The following is a 20,859-nucleotide window of genomic DNA, read 5'->3' as shown; positions in this document are numbered from 1 at the left end:
GTGGTGAAAGCAACATGGACTGATAACACAAGGGTAGTGAAAGCTCTTTTCTTGCAATCTTTTTGAAACTCAGAAAACAATGCCAATGAAAAAAAAACAACCTGGAAAATTCACCGTTCATGGAGAAATCAAAGTTATCTGCAAGCTTTGTCACTCATGTAGAAAAAGCGTTACAGCTAAACCAATAGGGCTCAGATTTTGCTATCACAACTCAAGGACTCTTGAATCTTTAAACTGCAACCTTTAGACTACGATAATAAAAATGTGAGGCTGGATGAACACAGCAGGCCAAGCAGCATCTCAGGAGCACAAAAGCTGACGTTTCGGGCCTGGACCCTTCATCACCTTTCAACTACAACTGTCTGTACTTTCTTTCTAGTTGGACATGCTGGTCTATCCCTCTTCCTCTTTTCCTTGATTACAACAGTCATGTGTTTGAGCTGGATGTTGTATTTTCTTCGCTTTTAATAACAAAACTCTTCGACTCAAGTGAAACTTAGAATTGGCTCTCCTTTCTTTTTGACCAAGTTAACTAAATTTAATTGATAACTACATACAAAAACTTTTGAAAAAACATGTTGCAACAAAAAGGGGTTTAAAAAAAAATCAACGGATCAGATCACACCTCCTCACAGCTGGTCATAACACTGCCCTTGGGGAGGCAATGGCCTACGTGGACTATCTACTAGACTGTTAATCCACAGACCCAAGTAATGTCCTGAGCACCTGGGTTCAAATCCCGCCACAGCACACGGTGGAATTTTGATTCCTTAAAAATCTGAATTAGGAGTCTAATGATGACTCTGAATTTGTTGCTGATTGACAGAAAAACCTGTCTGTTTCGCTAATGTCTTTTAGGGAAGGAAACTGATAATCTTACTTCCTCTGGCCTACATGTGACTCCAGACCCACAACAATGTGGTTCACTCTTAGGTGTCTTCTGGGCAATTAGGAATGGGCCCACATCCAGTGACTATAATAAGAAAATATAGCTTTTGCAGTACACATTCTGTAATATGTGCCAAGTGTGATAGGCCTAGCAGCCAACGTCACCAATTATGAACCAGTGGCTTCTCTTCGATTTGCTGCAGTGGTTCTGGCACAATGGACTGTCACAGAGCAGTGGCACTGTGAGTGCTGCCACTCTGCATGATAGGGTGCCCACACACACGCCAACCAGACATTGAAGGAACTAAGAGAGAGATAATGGGAACTGCAGATGCTGGAGAATGTGAGACAACAAAGTGTGGAGCTAGATGATCGCAGCAGGTCATGCAGCATCTTAGAAGCACAAAAGCTGAGGTTTCGGGCCTAGACCTTTCATCAGAAAAGGCTTTTCTGATGAAGGGTCTAGGCCTGAAACATCAGCTTTTGTGTTCCTAAGATGGTGCTTGGCCTGCTGTGTTCATCCAGCTCCACACTTTGTTGTCTCTGTCATTGAAGGAACTAAGTTCCTTTAAGTTGCTGTATGTGGAAAAGTTGTTATGTGGCGATCACAAAGCTTCTGCAATCAACAGTTACCTGAACCACAGGGATTCAGTGCCATCCTTGCAACATTGAGTGATCAACCCACTTGTTTTTTTCTCCAGCAGGGGAGGATGAGGTGTACTTGGTTCTCTGAATAGCAAATTCAGTGATCTTTCTCATGCAAAAATGCATGAAAAGCTGCGAGGTACGTGACAGGAGCCAGACTCAATAATTCTTTACCACATTTAACATCATGGCCACTGGCTATGTGATTGTTAATCTCCAGATGAAGTGTAGTTCCAGCAGGCAGCAGATTCCAGCAAGGGCTTTTTTACTGTAACACAGACATCTCAAACATTGCTTTGCATTGAGGTTCCGACGGGACAATGGCTCCCCAAATACCATAGGTGGATGTGGCTTCCCACTGATAGAGCATTTCTTCAACTCCTTCTGTCTCTGCCACTACTCCTACAGCCTCGACCCACCCTATTTCCAGCAGCTCTGTGAAGTCTCTGCTTATTCTCCCAGTCATACTGCAGTCCAAGAGGCAGGTTCACTTATGTATTCATGTCTGGGAGCAACTGTTTTTACAGTGAGACTCATCAAACAGTGTTTACATTCGGTGACAAGTACAAAAGTCCATCAGCCAGCTGGTACTAAGTACAAAGGTCTCAATTAGCTCCAGTTAAGGATGGATCACTAAGCTGGCATTTACAAGATGACATACTTCTAACTGACAATTTAAAATGAAATTCCCTTTCTGAAACTGCGGCAGTAATTTTCCATTCTGCATGGTAGAGGTTGAAATGGACACGGGTGGATCTCTAATATACAGTCAGTTTTCACTTATCATCACTTCATCTTTGAAAACAACTTCAGGCTATTTAAAACTGCTCATAATTATTTTTTAATGATACCTTTTTGGCTAATCATCTTATAACAACATTATTTTTCGGACACATCTGAGGTTAATAATTACAATGTACACAGGTTTCAATGCAGGAACACTACATTGTGCAATTTGTTTGAAACAATTATGTAGTCATACAATATCACAGCTGCCTTGCCAAACCTTTCTCCTCTTCCCTTACTTTCTTTCTTCCTCAGATCCTTTAATTTGAACCCTTCACTTCAATCTTTTTTAAGGTATTCTTCTGTATAAAATTATTTTTCTTCTATTTTTCCCACCTGCACACTCTTTGTCCTTACAAACCAGGTGAGTGACATATGAGGAATCAGAGGCAGTCAACCTCTCTGGTTTCAGATTGTAACAGGAATCGCTATTTTACTTTGTCTAGGAGCTACTGTATGTTAATTTCGCTAATGTTAATCATATTTAAAATAAAATGGAAACTTTAATCATATACAGCTTTGTTCAGGTAGTCAAAGTCAGAACTTGCACAACACCAGGTTATGGTCCAACAGGTTTAACTGAAATCACAAGCTTTCGGAGCATAGCCCCCTTGTCAGGTGAAGTGAAAGAGGAGCACACACACACAATTTATAGGCAGAGAAATCAAGGGCAGAGAGATCAAAAGATCATACAAATGGTGAGTAGAGTGTTGAATAATCAGTCTCTGCAAGTGATCAAAAGTGTCAGATGGCGTGAGTAAATTGTCAACAGCTGAATAACAAGGAAGGAATGACCGATAACCTGATCAAATGAGGCAAAGAGATAATTACAAATAAAAATAAGATGGTGGTGGAGCCTAACCAAATGACTGGAAGAACATGATAGATATAAGACTTACCTGCTGAGGGTCTAACCAAAGTAACTGGTAATACAAAACTGTACAAGCTAATTAAGATAGAGAGATCATAATAATTTATCAAGGTGATGGGGTCAAAACAAAAACAGTAAGAAAGATGTTACGGATATAGAACAAAGCAGTGCTCAGGTAGTGTTAGTGGCTTTCTCAGGGCTATTCCAAAGCTGACAGATGGGAATTAACTTTCATTTTCTCAGAAGAAGTCTTTGTGGTTCTTTGACATTGTCTTGTGCCATGATACATCCTGAGTAGCTGTTTTTAATGTCTCTGCACTATATTAGGACATTCTGTACAATTTCCACTTGACAACATATCTGTTTCCTAGATCACTGAATCCCTACAGTGTGGAAACAGGCCCTTTGGCCCAACAAGTCCACACCAAACCTCAGGGCACTCTCCCAAGCCCATCCCCCTATAATTCACCCAATCTACACATCCCTGAACACGACAGGCAATTTAGCATAGCTAATCTACCCTAACCTGCACATCACTGGACTCTGGGAGGAAACCCACACAGACACGGCACAATGTGCAAACTCCACAGAGACAGCTGCCCAAGGGTGGAATTGAACCCAATTCCCCTGTGAGCCACTGTGCCACCCAGAAACAGAGAATTGTTACAGTGCAGAAAGAGGCCATTCGGCCTATTGTGCCTCCATCGGTTCTATTCCCCATTGCCAATCTCTTGCCTTTTCAACATATCCCTGCACCACCATTTATATAAGAATAACAACCTAAAGCCCCTTTGGACGCCTCAGTGGAACCTGCCTCTACCACTTTTCCAGGCAGTGCAATACAATATCTAACGTACAAATACAATATGCACAAGTATATTAGTAATCTTCCTTTTGGACTACAGCAGGAACTGGAGAACGAGCAGAGACCTCACAGATTAGGACCAGCTGTTATGAATAGAACGGGTAGGTTGAGGTGGTCATGGCAGTGTAACAGATCTCCTTGAAACCCTGATTCCTTAACGGACCTGAGATCATATTCATTTACCTCAATTTGCACCATCAGTTTGTCTACCTTATTCTCAATGTTTTGTGCCTTTGGATTCAAAGCCTTTAAGTTTGTTTTAATATCAAATTCATCTTTTTCTTTTGCGCTTTTATGTTTGCTTGGCACAATATGACATTATTACCAAAGAAAAACACAGAATGTGTCAATCAAGTCTATTACTAAGCTATAATACTACCTTCTCCTTTATTTTTGATTTTATAATTTTCCATTCAATTGATTCCACTCCCCCAACTGCTCAACATATATCCAGTAGCCTTTTATCAAATTTGTGAAGTTCTATTTGTTCTGGCAGCTTCTAATACCTCATGTAACAAGTACCACAGTGCAGCAATAAGCCCAAGAACCAGTAAATTTAATGCTAGGACCTTATTACCTTACTGTCTACTGTAAACAAACTCACCGAAGAGTTCTAACAGCCTGTGGGTGTTTGGTCAGTATTGTACTTAGGATTAAGTTCAACTGTGTGGCATACTTAACAGGGAGGAATTTGTCCAGCCACTGAAAAACATGGCTGTAAGTGAAAAAATTGAGAGAGATCAGCAAGACAGAGATGCCCACATTAAGAACAATAACTCTCATTTTGAAGCCTGGCTGTGACTACACAAACCCTCTGTCCACAAGAATGTCCAGGACATGATCAGCAAATCAATGTGACAATTTCCCTCTGTCTGACATGTGTAGACAATTGACAGGAACCATGCAGAGAAACTGTGGACTGCCAGTATTTGACCACGAGGCTAGCTGGGCCTTAAAGTCAGAGGATTCCATGAAAACCTGGCAAGTAGAAGAATACAATGAGTAGAGCAGAGCAGGCGTCATGAAACAAAGGCAAAGGCAATGAGGTGAGTTTGGGAAGATAGTGTGAGAAAACTTGTTATGGCTCGGAGACAAACTCTCCACGAAACTTGCCAAATTTGACAACCAATTTCTGGTAAAATTTAGCCCACAGCATACATTACAGAAATTAGTACAATGTCGCATGATCTTGAAGTCACTTGCAGCCTGAAGAAGCCACAGCAAGATGTTTCTCAAATAAGGCTAACATTTTCCTTACTCAGAAGATTCCATTAATATTCTTTAGCATCACAGCGAGACCAATTATGAGTATCTGGAAGCAATAAATGAAAGAACATTATAGAAAATTATCTTTCATAGTTGAAAATCTTTGAGCAAATTGCAGGCCTCAACAAGCAGAAGCATGGCTCAATTAATGCCAAAGACAATCCATTTCAACCCCACCGACTCCCACAGCTACCTAGAATACATCTCCTCCCAACCACCTTCCTGCAAAAATGCCATCTCCCATTCCCAATTCCTTCGCCTCCGCCACATCTGCACCCAGGATGAGGCATTCCACTCCTGTGCATGTCAGATGCCCTCGTTTTTCAAGGATCACAACATCCCCCCCCGCCCCCACCGCCCCCGCACTGGTCAAGAACTCCCTCGACCATGTCTCCCGCATTTCCCGCAACTCATCCCTCGCACCCTGTCCGCGCAATAACAACCAAAAAATAATCCCCCCGGTCCTCATATATCACCCCACCAACCTCTGCATCATCCTCTGACACTTCCACCATCTGCAATCTGACCACAACACCAAAGACATTTTTCCTTCCCCACCCTTATCTGCTTTCCGTAGGGACCACTCTCTCCGCGACTCCCTTGTATGCTCCACGCTTCCTTCCATCCCCACCACACCTGGCACTCTTCCCTGCAACCACAGGAAGTGCTACACCTGCCCCCACACCTCCTCCCTCACCCCCACCCCAGGCCCCAAGAAGACTTTCCACATCAAGCAGATGTTCACCTGCACATCTGCTAATGTTGCATACTGCATCCGCTGTTCCCCATTGTAGCTTCCTCTACATCGAGGAAACCGAGTTAATGCTTGGGGACCGCTTTGCGGAGCACCTACGCTTGGTTCGCAATAAACAACTACATCTCCCAGTTGCGAACCATTTCAACTCCCCCTCCCATTCCTCAGACAACATGTCCATCCTGGACCTCCTGCAGTGCCATAACGATGCCACTCGAAGGTTGCAGGAACTGCAACTCATATTCCGCTTGGGAAGCCCGCAGCCCAAAAGTATCACTGTGGATTTCACAAGCTTCAAAATCTCGCCTCCCCCCCACCGTATCCCAAAACCAGCACAGCTCATCCCTGTCTCCCTAACCTGTTCTTCCTCTCACCTATCTTTTCCCTCCACCTCAAACCGCACCCCCATTTCCCACCTAACCTCATCCCGCCCCCTTGACCTGTCCGTCCTCCCTGGACTAACCTATCTCCTCCCTGCCACCCGACCTACACTAACATTTACTGGCTCCATCCCCACCTCTTTGACTTGTCTGTCTCCTCTCCACATATCTTCTCTACTATCCAGCTTCGATTGGCACCCCACCCCTCTCTCCCTATTTATTTCAGAGCACCCTTCCCCTCCCCCATTTCTGAAGAAGGGTCTATACCCAAAACGTCAACTTTCCTGCTCCTAAGATACTGCTTGGCCTGCTGTGTTCATCCAGCTTGACACCTTGTTATCTCATAAGAATTACTGCATGTATCCGGTCTCACTGTGGAACCAAACAATATGCATCTCAGTTCATTATTGCGCACAATGTGTGGCTGTATAGCTAATACTGTAGTAAAGCACGGTGGAACTGAACAAAGAGTTACATGGAATTAAGTAAAAAGAGTCTTGATATCTACTTCAATCTGCAAAAAGAAACCCCATTGTTGAGTGAGATAAATTTAATGAACATACTTAATGACTAGGGAAACATTGACACTTTTGTCAATGATACAGACTTGCATGGAACTGAGTGTGGTAGCTTAAAAGAACAACTAATCAGAATCTTAGATGAAGCATTTGCTTTGAATTTTTTTATGGGATGTGGGCTTCACTGCCTAGGCTGGATTTGAGTCTTTATCCCTAATTGTCCTTTAGAAGGTGGTGGTGAGATGCCAACTTAAACCACTGCAATCCTGGGGCATGCAGGGACATCACAGTACTATTAAGAAATGAGTTCCAGGATTTTGACCCAGTAACAGTGAAGGAACAATGATACACTTCCAAGTCAGGACAATATGTGACTTGGAGGGGAACCCGTAAATGGTGGTGTTCCCAAGCATCTGCTACCCTTATTCTTTGAGATGATAGAGATCACAAGTTTGGACAGTGCTGTCAGAGAAGTCTCAGGTGAATTACTACAATATGCATTGCAACCACTGTTTGTCACTGGTGAAGCAAGTGTATGTCATAGGTATGGATGGGCTGCTAATAAAGCAGGTTGCTTTGTCCTCTGTAGTGGCAGTCTTCCTGAGTGATCCTAGAGCTGTACTCATTATGACAAATGGATAGTCTTCTCTCACATTCCTGACAAGATGCAAAAATCAATAACTGAATTGGGGTAACCAAAGAACTGATACTGTAGAACAGTGTAAGTTTAACAGCGGAAAGGTACAGGGGAGTCTGCAGGAAAGTACATCAACTGCCGAGGTGCACTGTCAACAGCCTGGTGGGTGACCAAACACACACACACACACACACACACACACACACACACACCAGGCCAAATGCCATTCCAACAAGTGGAAGTATGTGTCGCAACTATACACCTGGACACAGTCAATCAGAAAAGAGAATCCCTAAAGAATGGCAAGATCCATAAGATATTCTTTAGCAAGATCAACAAACCAAGCTGAAGTCATTGGAGCTCTGTTTCCTAGTAGAGGGAAATAAGATGTACCTTTAAGTTCTTTGGGAAAGTACTTATTTGGTCTGGCTGTATTTGGTTGAAGTCACATATAGGCCAGGCCAATGTGACAGCCAGGTGATTGATTCATAAATGCCCCTTCAAGTGGCAATGGCAAGCCACTCAGTTACATCAAAGCACCACAAAATCTAAAACAAACAAAGTCTGAAAGACTACCATTATCAGCCCAGACACTGCAAAAGACAGACAAATCAAACCCTGTCGAACCTGCAAAGTCCTCTCTTCTAATATCTGAGGGCATGTGCATAAATTGGGAGAGCTGGCCCACATATGACTTCAAGTAGCAGCTTGACATGATCATACTCACCAAATCCTATCTTATAGACAATACCGCACATACCACCATTAGCATCTCTGGGTATACCATGTAACACCGGCAGGAGAGAACTGAAGTTTCATGATATTTGGACAAATATGGTCAAGGAAACCTTATGCTCATCACTAACTATTGTTCCTCCTCAGCTAATGGACCAGTACTCCTCCTTTAACAGTACCTTCTGAACCTGTAATCTCTACCACCTAGATGAATGAGACCAGCAGATATATGGGTGTATCACCAACTATGCGTTCCATTTGAAAACACACATCAGCCTGACTTGGAGATCTATCATTACTTCTTCACTGTCACTGGGTCAAAATTCTGGAGCTCCTTTGCTGACAGTACTGTGGGTGTTTCTAGCCCCATGGAAATCAGTCTTGAAACTCACCTTGTCCTTACATGTGACTCCTGACTCGGCAATCTGATCAGCCCTTAAGCACCCTCTAAAGTGGCCCAGCAAGCCATTCAGTTCAAAGTCTGTTAGGGATGAACAATAAATACTGGCCTCACCAATGGCCCCTATAACCCCAGAGCAAACTTTAAAAAGGTACATAGCCAATAAATGCTAATCTTGCCACAGATGCCTACATACATTAATGATTAGGGTGGCATGGTGGCTCAGAGGTTAGCACTGCTGCCTCACAGCTCAGGGGACTTGGGTTTAATTCCACCCTTGGGCGAATGTCTGTGTGGAGTTTCCATGTTCTCTCCGTGTCTGTGTGGGTTTCCTCAGGGAGCTCCAGTTTCCTCCCACAGTCCAAAGATGTGTGGGGTTAGGTGGATTGGCCATGCTAAATTACCTTTGTGTTCAGGGATGTATAGGTTAGGTGGGTTAGCCATAGAAAATGCAGGGTTACAGGGATGGGGATGGTCTGGGTGGGATGCTCTTCAGTGAGTCACTGTAGACTTGTTGGGCCAAAAGGCCTGTTGCCACACTATTTGGGATTTGATGGAATAAAAACAGCAAAGAGGTTTGAGAACTCCTCAGAAGAATACTCAGCTCCCAAGGTTTATCACAACAAATCAATACACAATGCTGGGAGAAAGTACAACAGAGGATGCTTGAGAAAATCAAAGAAATGTTGATATCATCCAATATTTTCATCATCTATAACTCAGCGCTACCTACTATCATTGTTGCAGATTGTGTCTTATGCGGGACTGAAAGCTGTACTCTTTAAGTTACAGACAGATGGAAAGGTCAGTCTATCTTGCACTCTGTCAGATATACGAGGCTAATCAGAAATGTACAGTGATAGAGAAAGAAACATTAGCTGCTATATGGGCTTGTGAAAAGCTTGCCAATTATAGACTTGGCCTCTGTAATCAAGATAGACAGATCACAAAGTCTTAATGATATGTTTAACTTCTAAGTAACTTGCAAAAGCACCTCCTGCGTGTATAATGATTCATTCCAAGAATGACAAGGTTTGGTGCAAATATATTCCGGGAAAACAGAATACAACAGATGCTTTATCCGGTATCCCTATGAAAAGGCCTGAACAAACAGGCATAGTTTTTACTGAAGGTGTTGAAAACCTTTACATGATAACCACCGCAACACTACTAGGAACATCTGAAGAGACTGAATGACATCAGAAATGCATAGAATCAAAGGATGGCCAGCAGACATTCCACACAATCTCATTCTCAGACAGTTCTACGGATACCTCAATGTGGTAGACGATTCACTCACTTGTGATGAGGCATTGGTCATTCTGACAGTCCCAAGACTTTATACTGTGCAACAACTGCACCATGGGTATTGTGGGTCTCACAACATGTCCAGCCAGAGCAACATGTTCAGTTTGGTGATGAGGGCTCGAAAAAAAAATTGAAAAAGTGATTTCAAGCTCTTGTGCTAGACCAGAGAATGTTGATGCTGTCTTTCTTCCCATGGGAATGTGATGGGATGGGCCTCTTCAAATGCAGAAAGGAAACATTAATAATCACAGTAAACTACGACTCCACAAGACAGAAATCAGGTCACATGTCTGAAGCAGTGATTAAATCACAAAGGAAATCATGGCCACAAATGGAATTTCAGTTACTGTAGATATGGACTACCGTTTGCCAAAGAGTCGTTAACTAGTTCACAGCATTATATGGATTTGTTCATCCTACAAGCTCACTGAGGCACCATTAAAGCAACTTCGAAGCTAAAAGAAGAGTGTATTCAATGAAAGCATTGCTGAGAAAGAATAATATATTTCATTTAGACTTCAGAGCTTATTTGGTGTGCTGATACTGCAAATAGTCCATTTTTAAGGATGGACCTCAACAACACGGACCAAATGGGTTCCAGGCACTGAATGCTTTGGGGTTGCTGCATTATTGGATACCCAGCCAATTTCTAATTCTTGTTTTTGAAGGCCCTCATTTGCTGGACCACAGATTCTGACCTTTCATAAAATCTCTACAGTGTGGAGACAGGCCCTTCAGCCCAACAAGTTCCACACTGTCCCTCAGAGCATCCCACCCATGCTCTGTTAACCCACCTAATCTACATATCCATGAACACATTGAGCAATTTAGCATGGCCAATCCACCTAGCCTACACATCTTTGGATTGTGGGAGGAAATCAGTGCACTTGAGGAATCTCACACAGATACATGGAGAACATGCAAACTCCACACAGACAGTCATCCAAAGGCGGAATCAAGCCCAGGTTCCTTGTTCTGTGAAGCAGCAGTGCTAACCACTGAGCCACCTGTTGAATTTAAACTGGTATCAAAGTCCTACTTACTCAGTTAGGCCCTGATTTAAAACCAACAGTGGGAACATTGCCTTTTCACAAGTTGTTTTAAGTACAGCCCATCTGGGTCCTGCCAGAAAGGAGGCTTCTTGATTTGGCCTGGCATATTCTTTTGCTTTATACTGAGTGATACAGACAAACTACTGCATTTATCAACTGAGCCATTCATTTAATTTCACTGCCAAATATTTATGTTGAATTCTGTAACAGATGTTCTTCTAGGAAACTTGAAAGGATTACAATCACAGATTTGTCACAAAACAATGTTAGAGTTACGTTCACTTTAAAGAAAAAAGACAGGGCAAAGCCAGTCCTGAATGAAGTCAAATCACATTTCAACAATGGATGAAAAGTCATTTAGTGATGTGAACAGTTTGCATCTCTTGATCGACAATGCCATCAAAATCTACATTCATGACTAAGCATACAACAATGATCCACGATCACATTTAAATGGACTCTTGAAGTGCAGTGGCAGTGTACCTACCTCTGGGCCATGAGGTCTAGGTTCAAATCCCATCTGCCTAGATGTATGTCCATAAGATGTTGGAGCAGGTTGATTAAAACAACTACAACAGTGGCAAAAATTAGTTGATAAAGCATTCCTGATTTTTCATGGGAATCCCTAAGACTTTACTAATTCTAATAACTACCTTCAGCTCCTTTCTGCCCTGATTTTGTTCATAAACCTTTTCCAAGACAACCTGGCTAATATGTTTAATTTTCCATAAGCTGCCTGAAAAGGCAGTACCTTCTACCTTGACAATGTACAAAGCCACCACTTTTTCCTGAGCTTGAATGGGTGGTTGGGACAGCTTAGGAATATTCCAATGGTAAAAGTGGACTGAGGAAGGGTCACCGGACCCGGAACGTTAACTCTGTTTTCTCCTCCACAGATGCTGCCAGACCAAGGACGGCTCGGTGGCTCAGTGGTTAGCACTGCAGCCTCACAGCACCAGGGACCTGGGTTCAATTCCAGCCTCAGGCGGCTGTCTGTGTGGAGTTTGCACATTCTCCCCGTGTCTGCATGGGTTTCCTCCGGGTGCTCCAGTTTTCTCCCACAGTCCAAAGATGTGCAGGCGAGGTGGATTGGCAGTGCTAAGCTGCCCGTAGTGTTCAGGGAGATGGGTCTGGGTGGGACGCTTTAAGGGCCGGTGTGGGTTTGTTGGGCCAAAGGGCCTGTTTCCACACTGTAGGGAATCTAATCTAAAAAACCTGCTGAGCTTTTCCAGCAACTTTGTTTTTGTTCCTGATTTACAGCATCCGCAGTTCATTTCGTTTTTATTTAGTGGATACATCCTTCCTGCTTCTACCTTATATAAAATTATGAAGGGAATCGATGTATCTAAAAGAACCACCCCCCCTTCATTCTTCTAAATTCCAATGAATTCAATTCCAGTTTACTCAGTCTCTCCTCATATGCCAACCGTCTCAACTCTAGAATCAGTGTAGTGAATCTCCTCTGCACCCCCTCCAGCGCTAATACGTTCTATCTCAAGTATAGAGACCAAAACTGCACAGAGTACGCGAGGTGTGGCCTCACCAGCACCTTATACAGCTGTAACATAACCTTGGAGACAACATGGCTGTAAATGCTAGAGTCAGAGACAACACAGTGTAGAGATGGAGGAATTTCTGAATAAGGGTCCCGGCCTGAAACATTGATTTTCCTGCTCCTCTGATGCTGCCTGGCCTGCTGGGTTCTTCCAGTTCCATACTGTGTAACATAACCTCCCTGCTAATAAACTCAATCCCTCAAGCAATGAAGGACAACATTCCATTTGCCTTCTTAATTACTTTCGTACCTGCAAACCAACCTTCTGCGATTCATGCACAAGGACACCCGGGTCCGTCTGTACAGCAGCATGCTACAATGTTTTTACAGGCAAATAATAGACTTCTAAATTAATTAATTAATATTAATATTATTTTCCTGTGTTTGGAAGACTTCACATTTATCAACATTGTACTCCATCTGCCAGACATTTGCCTACACAAACTATCTATATGCCTATATATTCACTGCCATTGAGAGTGAAGAAAATATGTATTGCCTTATTTGATAAGTTGCAGTTAATAACGGGGACAGATTTCTTAGAATTTAGATATCTCTTCATAGGAAACAAAATGATGGCAAAGAAAGCAGAATACAGCTTCGGAGGATTTAGCAGCAGGAAGACCATCCGGCCTTTCTGACAAAGCAATGATGGTGCCGCTCCCAGTGCCTTTAGCTGGAATAAAATTTCACAAAGCTGCAAAATAACCAATTTACTAACATTCATATTATACCATAAAGCAAAGTCCAAATCTATTCTTGCACTTTTGGGAAAATTCAAACGTGGAAACTTTTCATTTTTTAAAGCAACTTAAAAAAACCCATAAAATTACACTCAAAGAAATACTAAAAACAAGCATAAATCCTAGAAAGGATAAATACATGTTTTAAAAAGTGCAAACAAATTACAATAAGTGAAACATATGCTGTTGTCTGAGCTCAGTGCTTTATTTTAATCTATTATGAACCAACACCATTGTAGCAGGCTCACATTGCCTGGGGGTGGAGACATAATAACAAACTGAGATGGATTCCAGTTTAAAGATCAACAGATTAGTCTAAAACAACAAGGAAATTTGGGGATAACGTAAATATGTATGTAACACTCTTGCACTCACATTTTCACAACTGTTTACACTAGGGGTTTGGTTTTTGTCCCTAATATACATGATGAAATTCTACCCTATAGAATTGTAGAAAACCACAGCACAGAAACAAGCCATTGTCCTGGTCAAAATTGCCTGTCATCTAGTCTAAGCTTAGTCAGTTCTTATACTGTTAAGTTTCCACTATCTGATATGTAGCTCAGCAATAGTTTGCAGCAGAAAATTCAAACTGTTGAGATACCCTTTTAGGTGATCGTTATTTCCGACATCCCTGCAATCCTTTGATAAATTTAAAGATTTTTACAATGATCTCATTCATCATTAGTTTGTCCTACTCATAGTTCCTTGTAAATCTTCAAGATTTCTGTTAGGCCACCTTCTAATATAAAACACCTTCCAATACGAAATATTTTATAATCCTTTCATCTTGAGTAAACGAAGCCCTAAGGTCTGAAGTCTTTTTTTTATAACTGTAACTTGTTATCCCTAGAAAGGAAAGAGTGAATGTCCATTGACCTATCTATTGCTTTTAAACTGTTTCTATAATGGTATACCAAAACCTGCACACAACATGTCAACTGCAGCCTAAGATCTTACACAAATTCATGACACCTCTACTTGTTAAAAATTTTACACCTTGAAGCAAAGCGTACAAAAGAAACATTACTGTTTCAATACTCAGTTAAGTTCTTATGGCAGGAATCAATAACAGTTTGAGGCCCACAGCTTTCTTTGATATGGCAATTATCCCTGATTCATTGTAATTTTGGCAATTTCTTGGGATAACAATTTGATAAACATCTGCACAAAACAACTTCCAGAGCAACCTCATTTGAACATCACAAATGCAATATATTTACATATTTTATTGAAAATTGATTTAATGTATAGCATCAGCTGTAATTCACAGCCACTCAATTCAGCAGTCTTCAAATATAGTACATTTGAACAAGAACATTGACTATTTAATAGGGTTGCAGTTCCATCAGTTTCATAATGGGTTGTGAGACTAAAGGAGTAACAGCAAAGAACTGACAGTAATACAGCACAATTTTTATCTTCAGCAACTCTAAGGGATAGATTTTCACAGAGTTGAAATGTGTCAACCAGAATAGTTTCAAGATTTCCAAGGCTGTTTCCAGCATATCTAATTATCTTCAAGAAGCAATAAATATGACAACTGTGGCAGATTGTTAGGTCTGAATTTCCAACATCAATGACTCTGTTGTGGGAATAAGCACGTTCCCCTCAGGTTATTTTTACAGAACCAGGCTAACATTTCTCGTGGAAATATTTTTCAATTTCTCAATAATTATTTGCATAAGACAAGCAGGTGTCAGGGTTTGGAGTTTCTGCTATTGGTTTTTTAAATATCACATTGATTGACACACTTTAGGGTCTCTAGTAAAAGTTGTTTATTGCGGAAAGCTGAGTGAACTTTTTTTTATGTCTATTGGGTGCATAGCCAAGTAAGTGCCAGGCTTGTATAGAGGGTATGAGGGGCCATGGTGGAGTTGGGTTGAGATATAGGTCAATCTGGTGGTATGAGGGCATGGGGAAGAGTGGGTAGAAGTGCATAGCTTGGCGTAGAGAATATAAGGAACCATGGTGGAGTGGGTGAAGGGCATAGGTTGCATTGACGGGTGTGACAGGCCACAGGGATGGGTGGATAGCACAGTTTGGCATGGAGGCTATGCGGAGACATGTGGCCTATGTGGAAGAGTTGCCTTGGAAGGTATGAGAAAGTATGGAAGATGATTGGAGAGGCATACCTTGGCATAAAGGTATTGGGGAGTTATGGGAGAGGGTAGAGGTGCATATCTTGACGTGGAGAGTATTGGGGCCATAGAGGATTGATGGGGGACCATAGTATTGAAGGAGAATGGTGGGTGTTTGACTGTGTGCAACGGGTGAGAGTGAGCGCTGTTTCCTGTCTCATTACTTTTATAAAACTGGGATCAGGTCCCAGAATTCTGAGGTAGGTCTTTTTAAACTATTTGCCTCAACAACTGACAGGCCTTATAGCTGAAACAGAACTCTTAAAGGGCAGCAGGCCTAACTCTAAAACTCATAATTCCCAACAACAAAATGCTGTCTTGTGGACATTTTATTTGCAGGCTGGATCAGTGGCTGAGGTGAGAAATTTTGATTCTTAGCGCCTGCCTTGAAGAATAAAAACCCAGCTCTAAATGATTGTACTTAACTGCAGTCTTTTCAGACAATAAACTGAATTGTATAACTTTGTTTTTACTCAATTTAAACAATGACATTAGGTTGGATTGACTGTGGGCTACATGTAGTTAATTTGCAAATGCCAGGAACACCACCACAATCTGAAACAACTTCTTCAAGCCATTCACCATCCTGACATGGAGATATATCACCTTTCCTTAAGTATCGCTGGATCAAAATTCTGAAATTCCTTCCCTAGTGGCATTATAGGCCTACATACATGGATTGCAGTATATCAAGATTTCAGCTCATCACCACCTTCTCAAGAACAACTAAGGACAGGTACTAAATGTTGACCCAGCCACTGATGCCCACATCCCCCCAGTAAATAGAAAAGAATGAAGAATACATTATGAATCACTATACAGTGTTGAACAGAGTATAAATCTTCCCCAACACTTCTTTACCAATAGGAAACTTATGCATTTTTAGCTTCTTTATTTTAAGCACGAGAATAATGTCAGTGAACAAACTTGATTTATGATTAAAAATACATATACCTTTACATACAGTTGCTGAAATTCATCCAGGTTCAGTCTGCCACTAGGACAGTCTTTAAGAAATCCTTTGTACCATTGTTTGAGTTCGTGTTCATTAAATTCTGTGTTCTTCACCAGATCTTCCATGACCTCAGGGGCGAGTTTGCTGTTCTGTTTCCCCATTGTCCCTGAAAAGTCAAGGTATGGCATTTAAAAAATAATTGGTCATCATGTTAATTCAACATTCTCAAGTGCTGGATGTAAGTTTTCAATTTTCCAATGGCAAATAAGTAATTTTATTCATTATGATATGAATGATAATCAGTAACAGGATGGAGAAACAAAAGGATAAAAGAATGTACAAATATTGTAATAATGCCTGCCACATTCAGTACTTGAGAAACTATAGTGAAGATAGCACCAAAAGTAATGAACTATTTTTCACTTGTCTCATTTATGACAGAGTGTGAATGTTCACTAGTAAAAAGCTATTTTTCTTGTTAGTCATGGGTGGGATAGGAATTTCTTTTATCCCCTGATGTTTCCTGAACACTGGGCTGGATTGTATTGATGCCAACCACCCAATGGAAATGCTGGTCGTCACCCTGCTCGTAGAAACCCAGCTGCTTTAGGGTCAGCCTTAATGTTTCAGGGTGGAATTTGAAGTCCTATCTTGGAAGAAATCCTGCCCTACAAATCGGCTAGGTAATCCAATCAGCAGACAGTTCTGTAGACCCAGCAATGCTGGGATTGAGCTATGGCTACTGCTAGAATTAAAGGCAGTCCCTGAGGAAGAGGCTGTTGGACACCGGACTAAGAAGGCAAGTTTGTTTGGGAGATCCCACTGATGGATGAAAGGAGTGCAGGGCTCAGTCGGAAAAGCCAGGGAAAGGGGATTGAAGAATGGGGGGGGGGGGGGGGGGGATAGTGGCACCACAGTCAATCAACGGAATATTGATTCAGGCATGGGGGATCCCCAGAAAGAGGTTCTGAAGTTTTTGCCCAATAGTAGCCCTCTCAATGAAGTCTGCCTCCACCTTCCCCTGCCACACATAATTTAGAAGTAGAAGTGGAGGAATGCCCTTAAATGGCCAATAATTGGTCATTTTTGGGTCTACAAAGGCTTAAGGGCAGTCATCTGCCTTGGCTCACTGTAATATGGGAGGCAGGCTGTGATTGGACAAGTGGTAGAAAGGCCATTTGATGTCAATCCTCATACCTCTTACATGCAGGGGTGGTGAAGTATTGAGTAATGTTCATTGCATCCAACCCAACCCAATACGCCGAACTCTGGAAGGAATGGCATTGCTGCTGAATGTCAGTCTTGACTTCCATTAACTTGACTTGCTAAATCTCATGCAAACTTTTGTTATTTACATGATTGGTACCTATAAATGTTTACATACACCCATGCTCAAGGCAATAGACTTCAATAATGAAATGTTAAATTGCAATTCTATTTCTTCCAATAAATTAAAATTTAATCCATGCCACAAGAATATGACACAAGATTACATTTCATTGTAACAAAAACTGAAAGAACTGTGAATGCTGAAAATCAGGAACAAGGACAGAAGTTGCTGGAAAAGCTCATCAGGTCTGGCAGCATCTGCAAAGAAAAATCAGAGTTAATGTTTTGGGTCTAGTTTCGGGTTCTGAGGAAGGATCACCAGATCTGAAATGTTAACTCTGAATTTTCTTCATAAATGTTGCCAGACCTGCTGAGCTTTTCCAGCAACTTCTATTCTTGTTACTTCTTATCTTAGCCTGTCGAAAATGTATTTGTTTACACAATATAAATTAACTTGTAGAAGGTTATAGGGTAATTTAATATTTTTCATCTTTTTATAGATATACTGTAAACAATGTTGATCCTTAAGATTTCATGTACAGGACAGAATAGCTGGTTACAAAAAGCAAAAATACAATTCAGATGCAATTTTGAATTAAGCTACCAATACAGGGTGCAGCTGATCCACAAACAGCATAATCTTCTAACTATTCACAGAAGCAGAGCAGTCAGCTTGGGAACAGCATATTCTAAATTAACTCAATATACTTTGATTTTCAGCAAAGTAGATTTGAAATGCACAGCCAGATTTCACAGATGAATGTGGACCAACTTAACTCCCCAGAAAATTCCAAGTGTATCCACGTGTTCACACTGCCACTGAATAAGTTTAGTTTGAACGATTACAGAGGATGGCAAAACAAACTGCATCATACTTTGCTGCATGTCCATAACCGTGACTGATCTCAATTACTGTTGCACAGACTTTGGCTGCAAACAGCCTCAGATTCACTGCAGAGTACCCTTGCTCAAGCTTAATGGAACAAAATCAAATTGTCGTCAGTTGCAGTTTACTTATTACAGTCCATTGTCAACCAGCATGTTGTGAAAGAGGCTGATGAAATGCTGCCCTTTCTCAGAAAAAGAAGTTATTTATAGCATTCTTATTTTGCAAGGCCTACAACAGTTTATTTTAAATACAATGGTTACCAAATGAGAAGGTTCCTTTAATAGTGATTATTCAAAAATATAAATCTAGATCCTTTAATATTTACTGTACAATATTTCCACTTGTGAGGCACTAACAGTGTGCTGAAACTATCTAATTGTAAATGGATGTTAAAACTTAGAAATAAGTGCAAAGTATTTTAAATAGATAATGAATCTGGTTAAGAGGTCAGACATCCAATAGTCTGTTCATGCAGCTGTACCTATTTGAAAATATTGTTTATCAGCTTTTTCTCTTCAATCCATTCCATCAACTGCAAAATGTTTATTTTTACAAGTTAAATTGAAGTCAAAAACTAATAAATTCTGCTATTGAAACTTTAAATGTCGAATTGTTGAAACTTTTATGGGTCTGTACTGAAAGCAGATTCTAAGTAGTTATGAGCTCATGACATTTTAAAAAAAAATCTTCCCCACACATTGAAATTCTGATTCCTGGGTTCATTAGTTCCGTACCCACGTACAATGGGCTTGTCAGTTCTACACAGGAATGGAGGGAATGTGGAATCAGCAGGTTTGGGGCAGGGGTGTACAGCGAGGTGTTGAGTTGAGACGCTTAGGAATGTATGGTATGGATGGGGAAAGGGGAATGTGTGGGAGGTGAAGGGGTGCAGGGGCAAGAGGGCTAATTATTATTTGCTTGTGATTACAACTAGAACCAGAACACCTAAGTGGGTCTTTCAACCAACGATCCCTCCCCAACCTCTCCACAGCCAGCAGCCCATGTGGCTGCCTCCCAACACTTTCCAGGTGTGTGGCAGGCTCGAGTCCTGTTATCATCTGCACAAATCTCACTAACCACTTCTAGGATGAGAATCCAGCCAAATTTAAATTAAACTATTATATCTTTTCGCATTGCTTTTATTCATTCAGTTTGGCACTCAGTTGAAATTGCAATTCTGAAGTATGTTTGTTTACTCAGGGAGTTTTATGGTCTCCTGGATACAGTCCAATTGCCTGATCCTTTTGTGAGTGCTTAATTTTGTTTGTATAGCTACTTTGAAGAGTTTTTTGTTTACTCAGAGTTTTATGCACTGCTCAATAGCTTTCAATTTAATAGGGCTTGTAAGTTTGTTCATAAAATGGATAATGGGTGATAGAGATGAGGAAGGGGAGTATTTTTGAAGAGGTCAAGTGGCTCAAATGGTATATAATGCCTGGTAAAAACTGAAAGAACTGCGGATGCTGTGAATCAGGAACAAAAACAAAGTTGCTTAAAAGCATAGCAAGTCTGGCAGCATCTGTAAAGAAAAATATCAAAGTTAACATTTCGGGTTCAGTGACCCTTCCTCAGAACTTTTCCCTTGGTGGGCAAAATTGAGGAAGGGTAACCAGACCCGAAACGTTAACTCTTTTTTTCTTCACAGATGTTACCAGACCTGCTGAGCTTTTCCAACAACTTTGTTTTTGTTGCCTTCACTATGAAAATCTGGCCAATTCTTTTACAACTTTTCTTCTCAGCCATTTTCTCCCAGAATTGAAAACTACTTCCTTCCTGACATCTCGCCCTCGTGAGTATAGCTTCCACGTTCGCATTACGTTTTCTGCTTTCAATCAGATAAATATTGCAATAAATCAGTTAGGCTTTGAATTACCTACACAGTCCCTTAACCTCCCTTCCCCTATCTCCTTTTGTCCAAAGATGTGCAGGCTAGGTGGATTGGTCATGTTAAATTGCCCGTAGTGTTCATGGATTTGTACATTAGGTGGGTTATACGGGGATGGGTTCGGGTAGGTGCTCTGAAGGTTGGTGTGGACTTGTTGGGCTGAACGGCCTGTTTAAACACTGCAGGGATTCTATTCTCTTCTATTCTATTCTTGTCAGTCGCCATTCATTTTCCATGCATCCATTGTCTCCTTAAGG

General features: G+C 41.3%; 1 protein-coding gene across 1 annotated transcript in view; it reads right to left on the bottom strand.

Moving 5' to 3' along the window:
- The window catches only part of LOC125452498 (visinin-like protein 1), a 119,050-nt gene that overhangs the window by 55,538 nt on the left and 42,653 nt on the right, over window positions 1–20,859 (bottom strand). The window contains exon 2 of the mRNA XM_048531011.2: window positions 16,499–16,665. Coding sequence (XP_048386968.1) covers window positions 16,499–16,660 — 162 coding nt within the window. The 5' untranslated portion in view covers window positions 16,661–16,665. The remainder of the gene's footprint in view (window positions 1–16,498; window positions 16,666–20,859) is intronic.

Source organism: Stegostoma tigrinum, chromosome 4 (assembly GCF_030684315.1).
Source record: "Stegostoma tigrinum isolate sSteTig4 chromosome 4, sSteTig4.hap1, whole genome shotgun sequence".
NCBI lineage: Eukaryota > Metazoa > Chordata > Chondrichthyes > Orectolobiformes > Stegostomatidae > Stegostoma > Stegostoma tigrinum.
The sequence above is the reverse complement of the archived record's forward strand: the minus strand, read 5'-3'. Positions and strand labels throughout refer to the sequence as shown.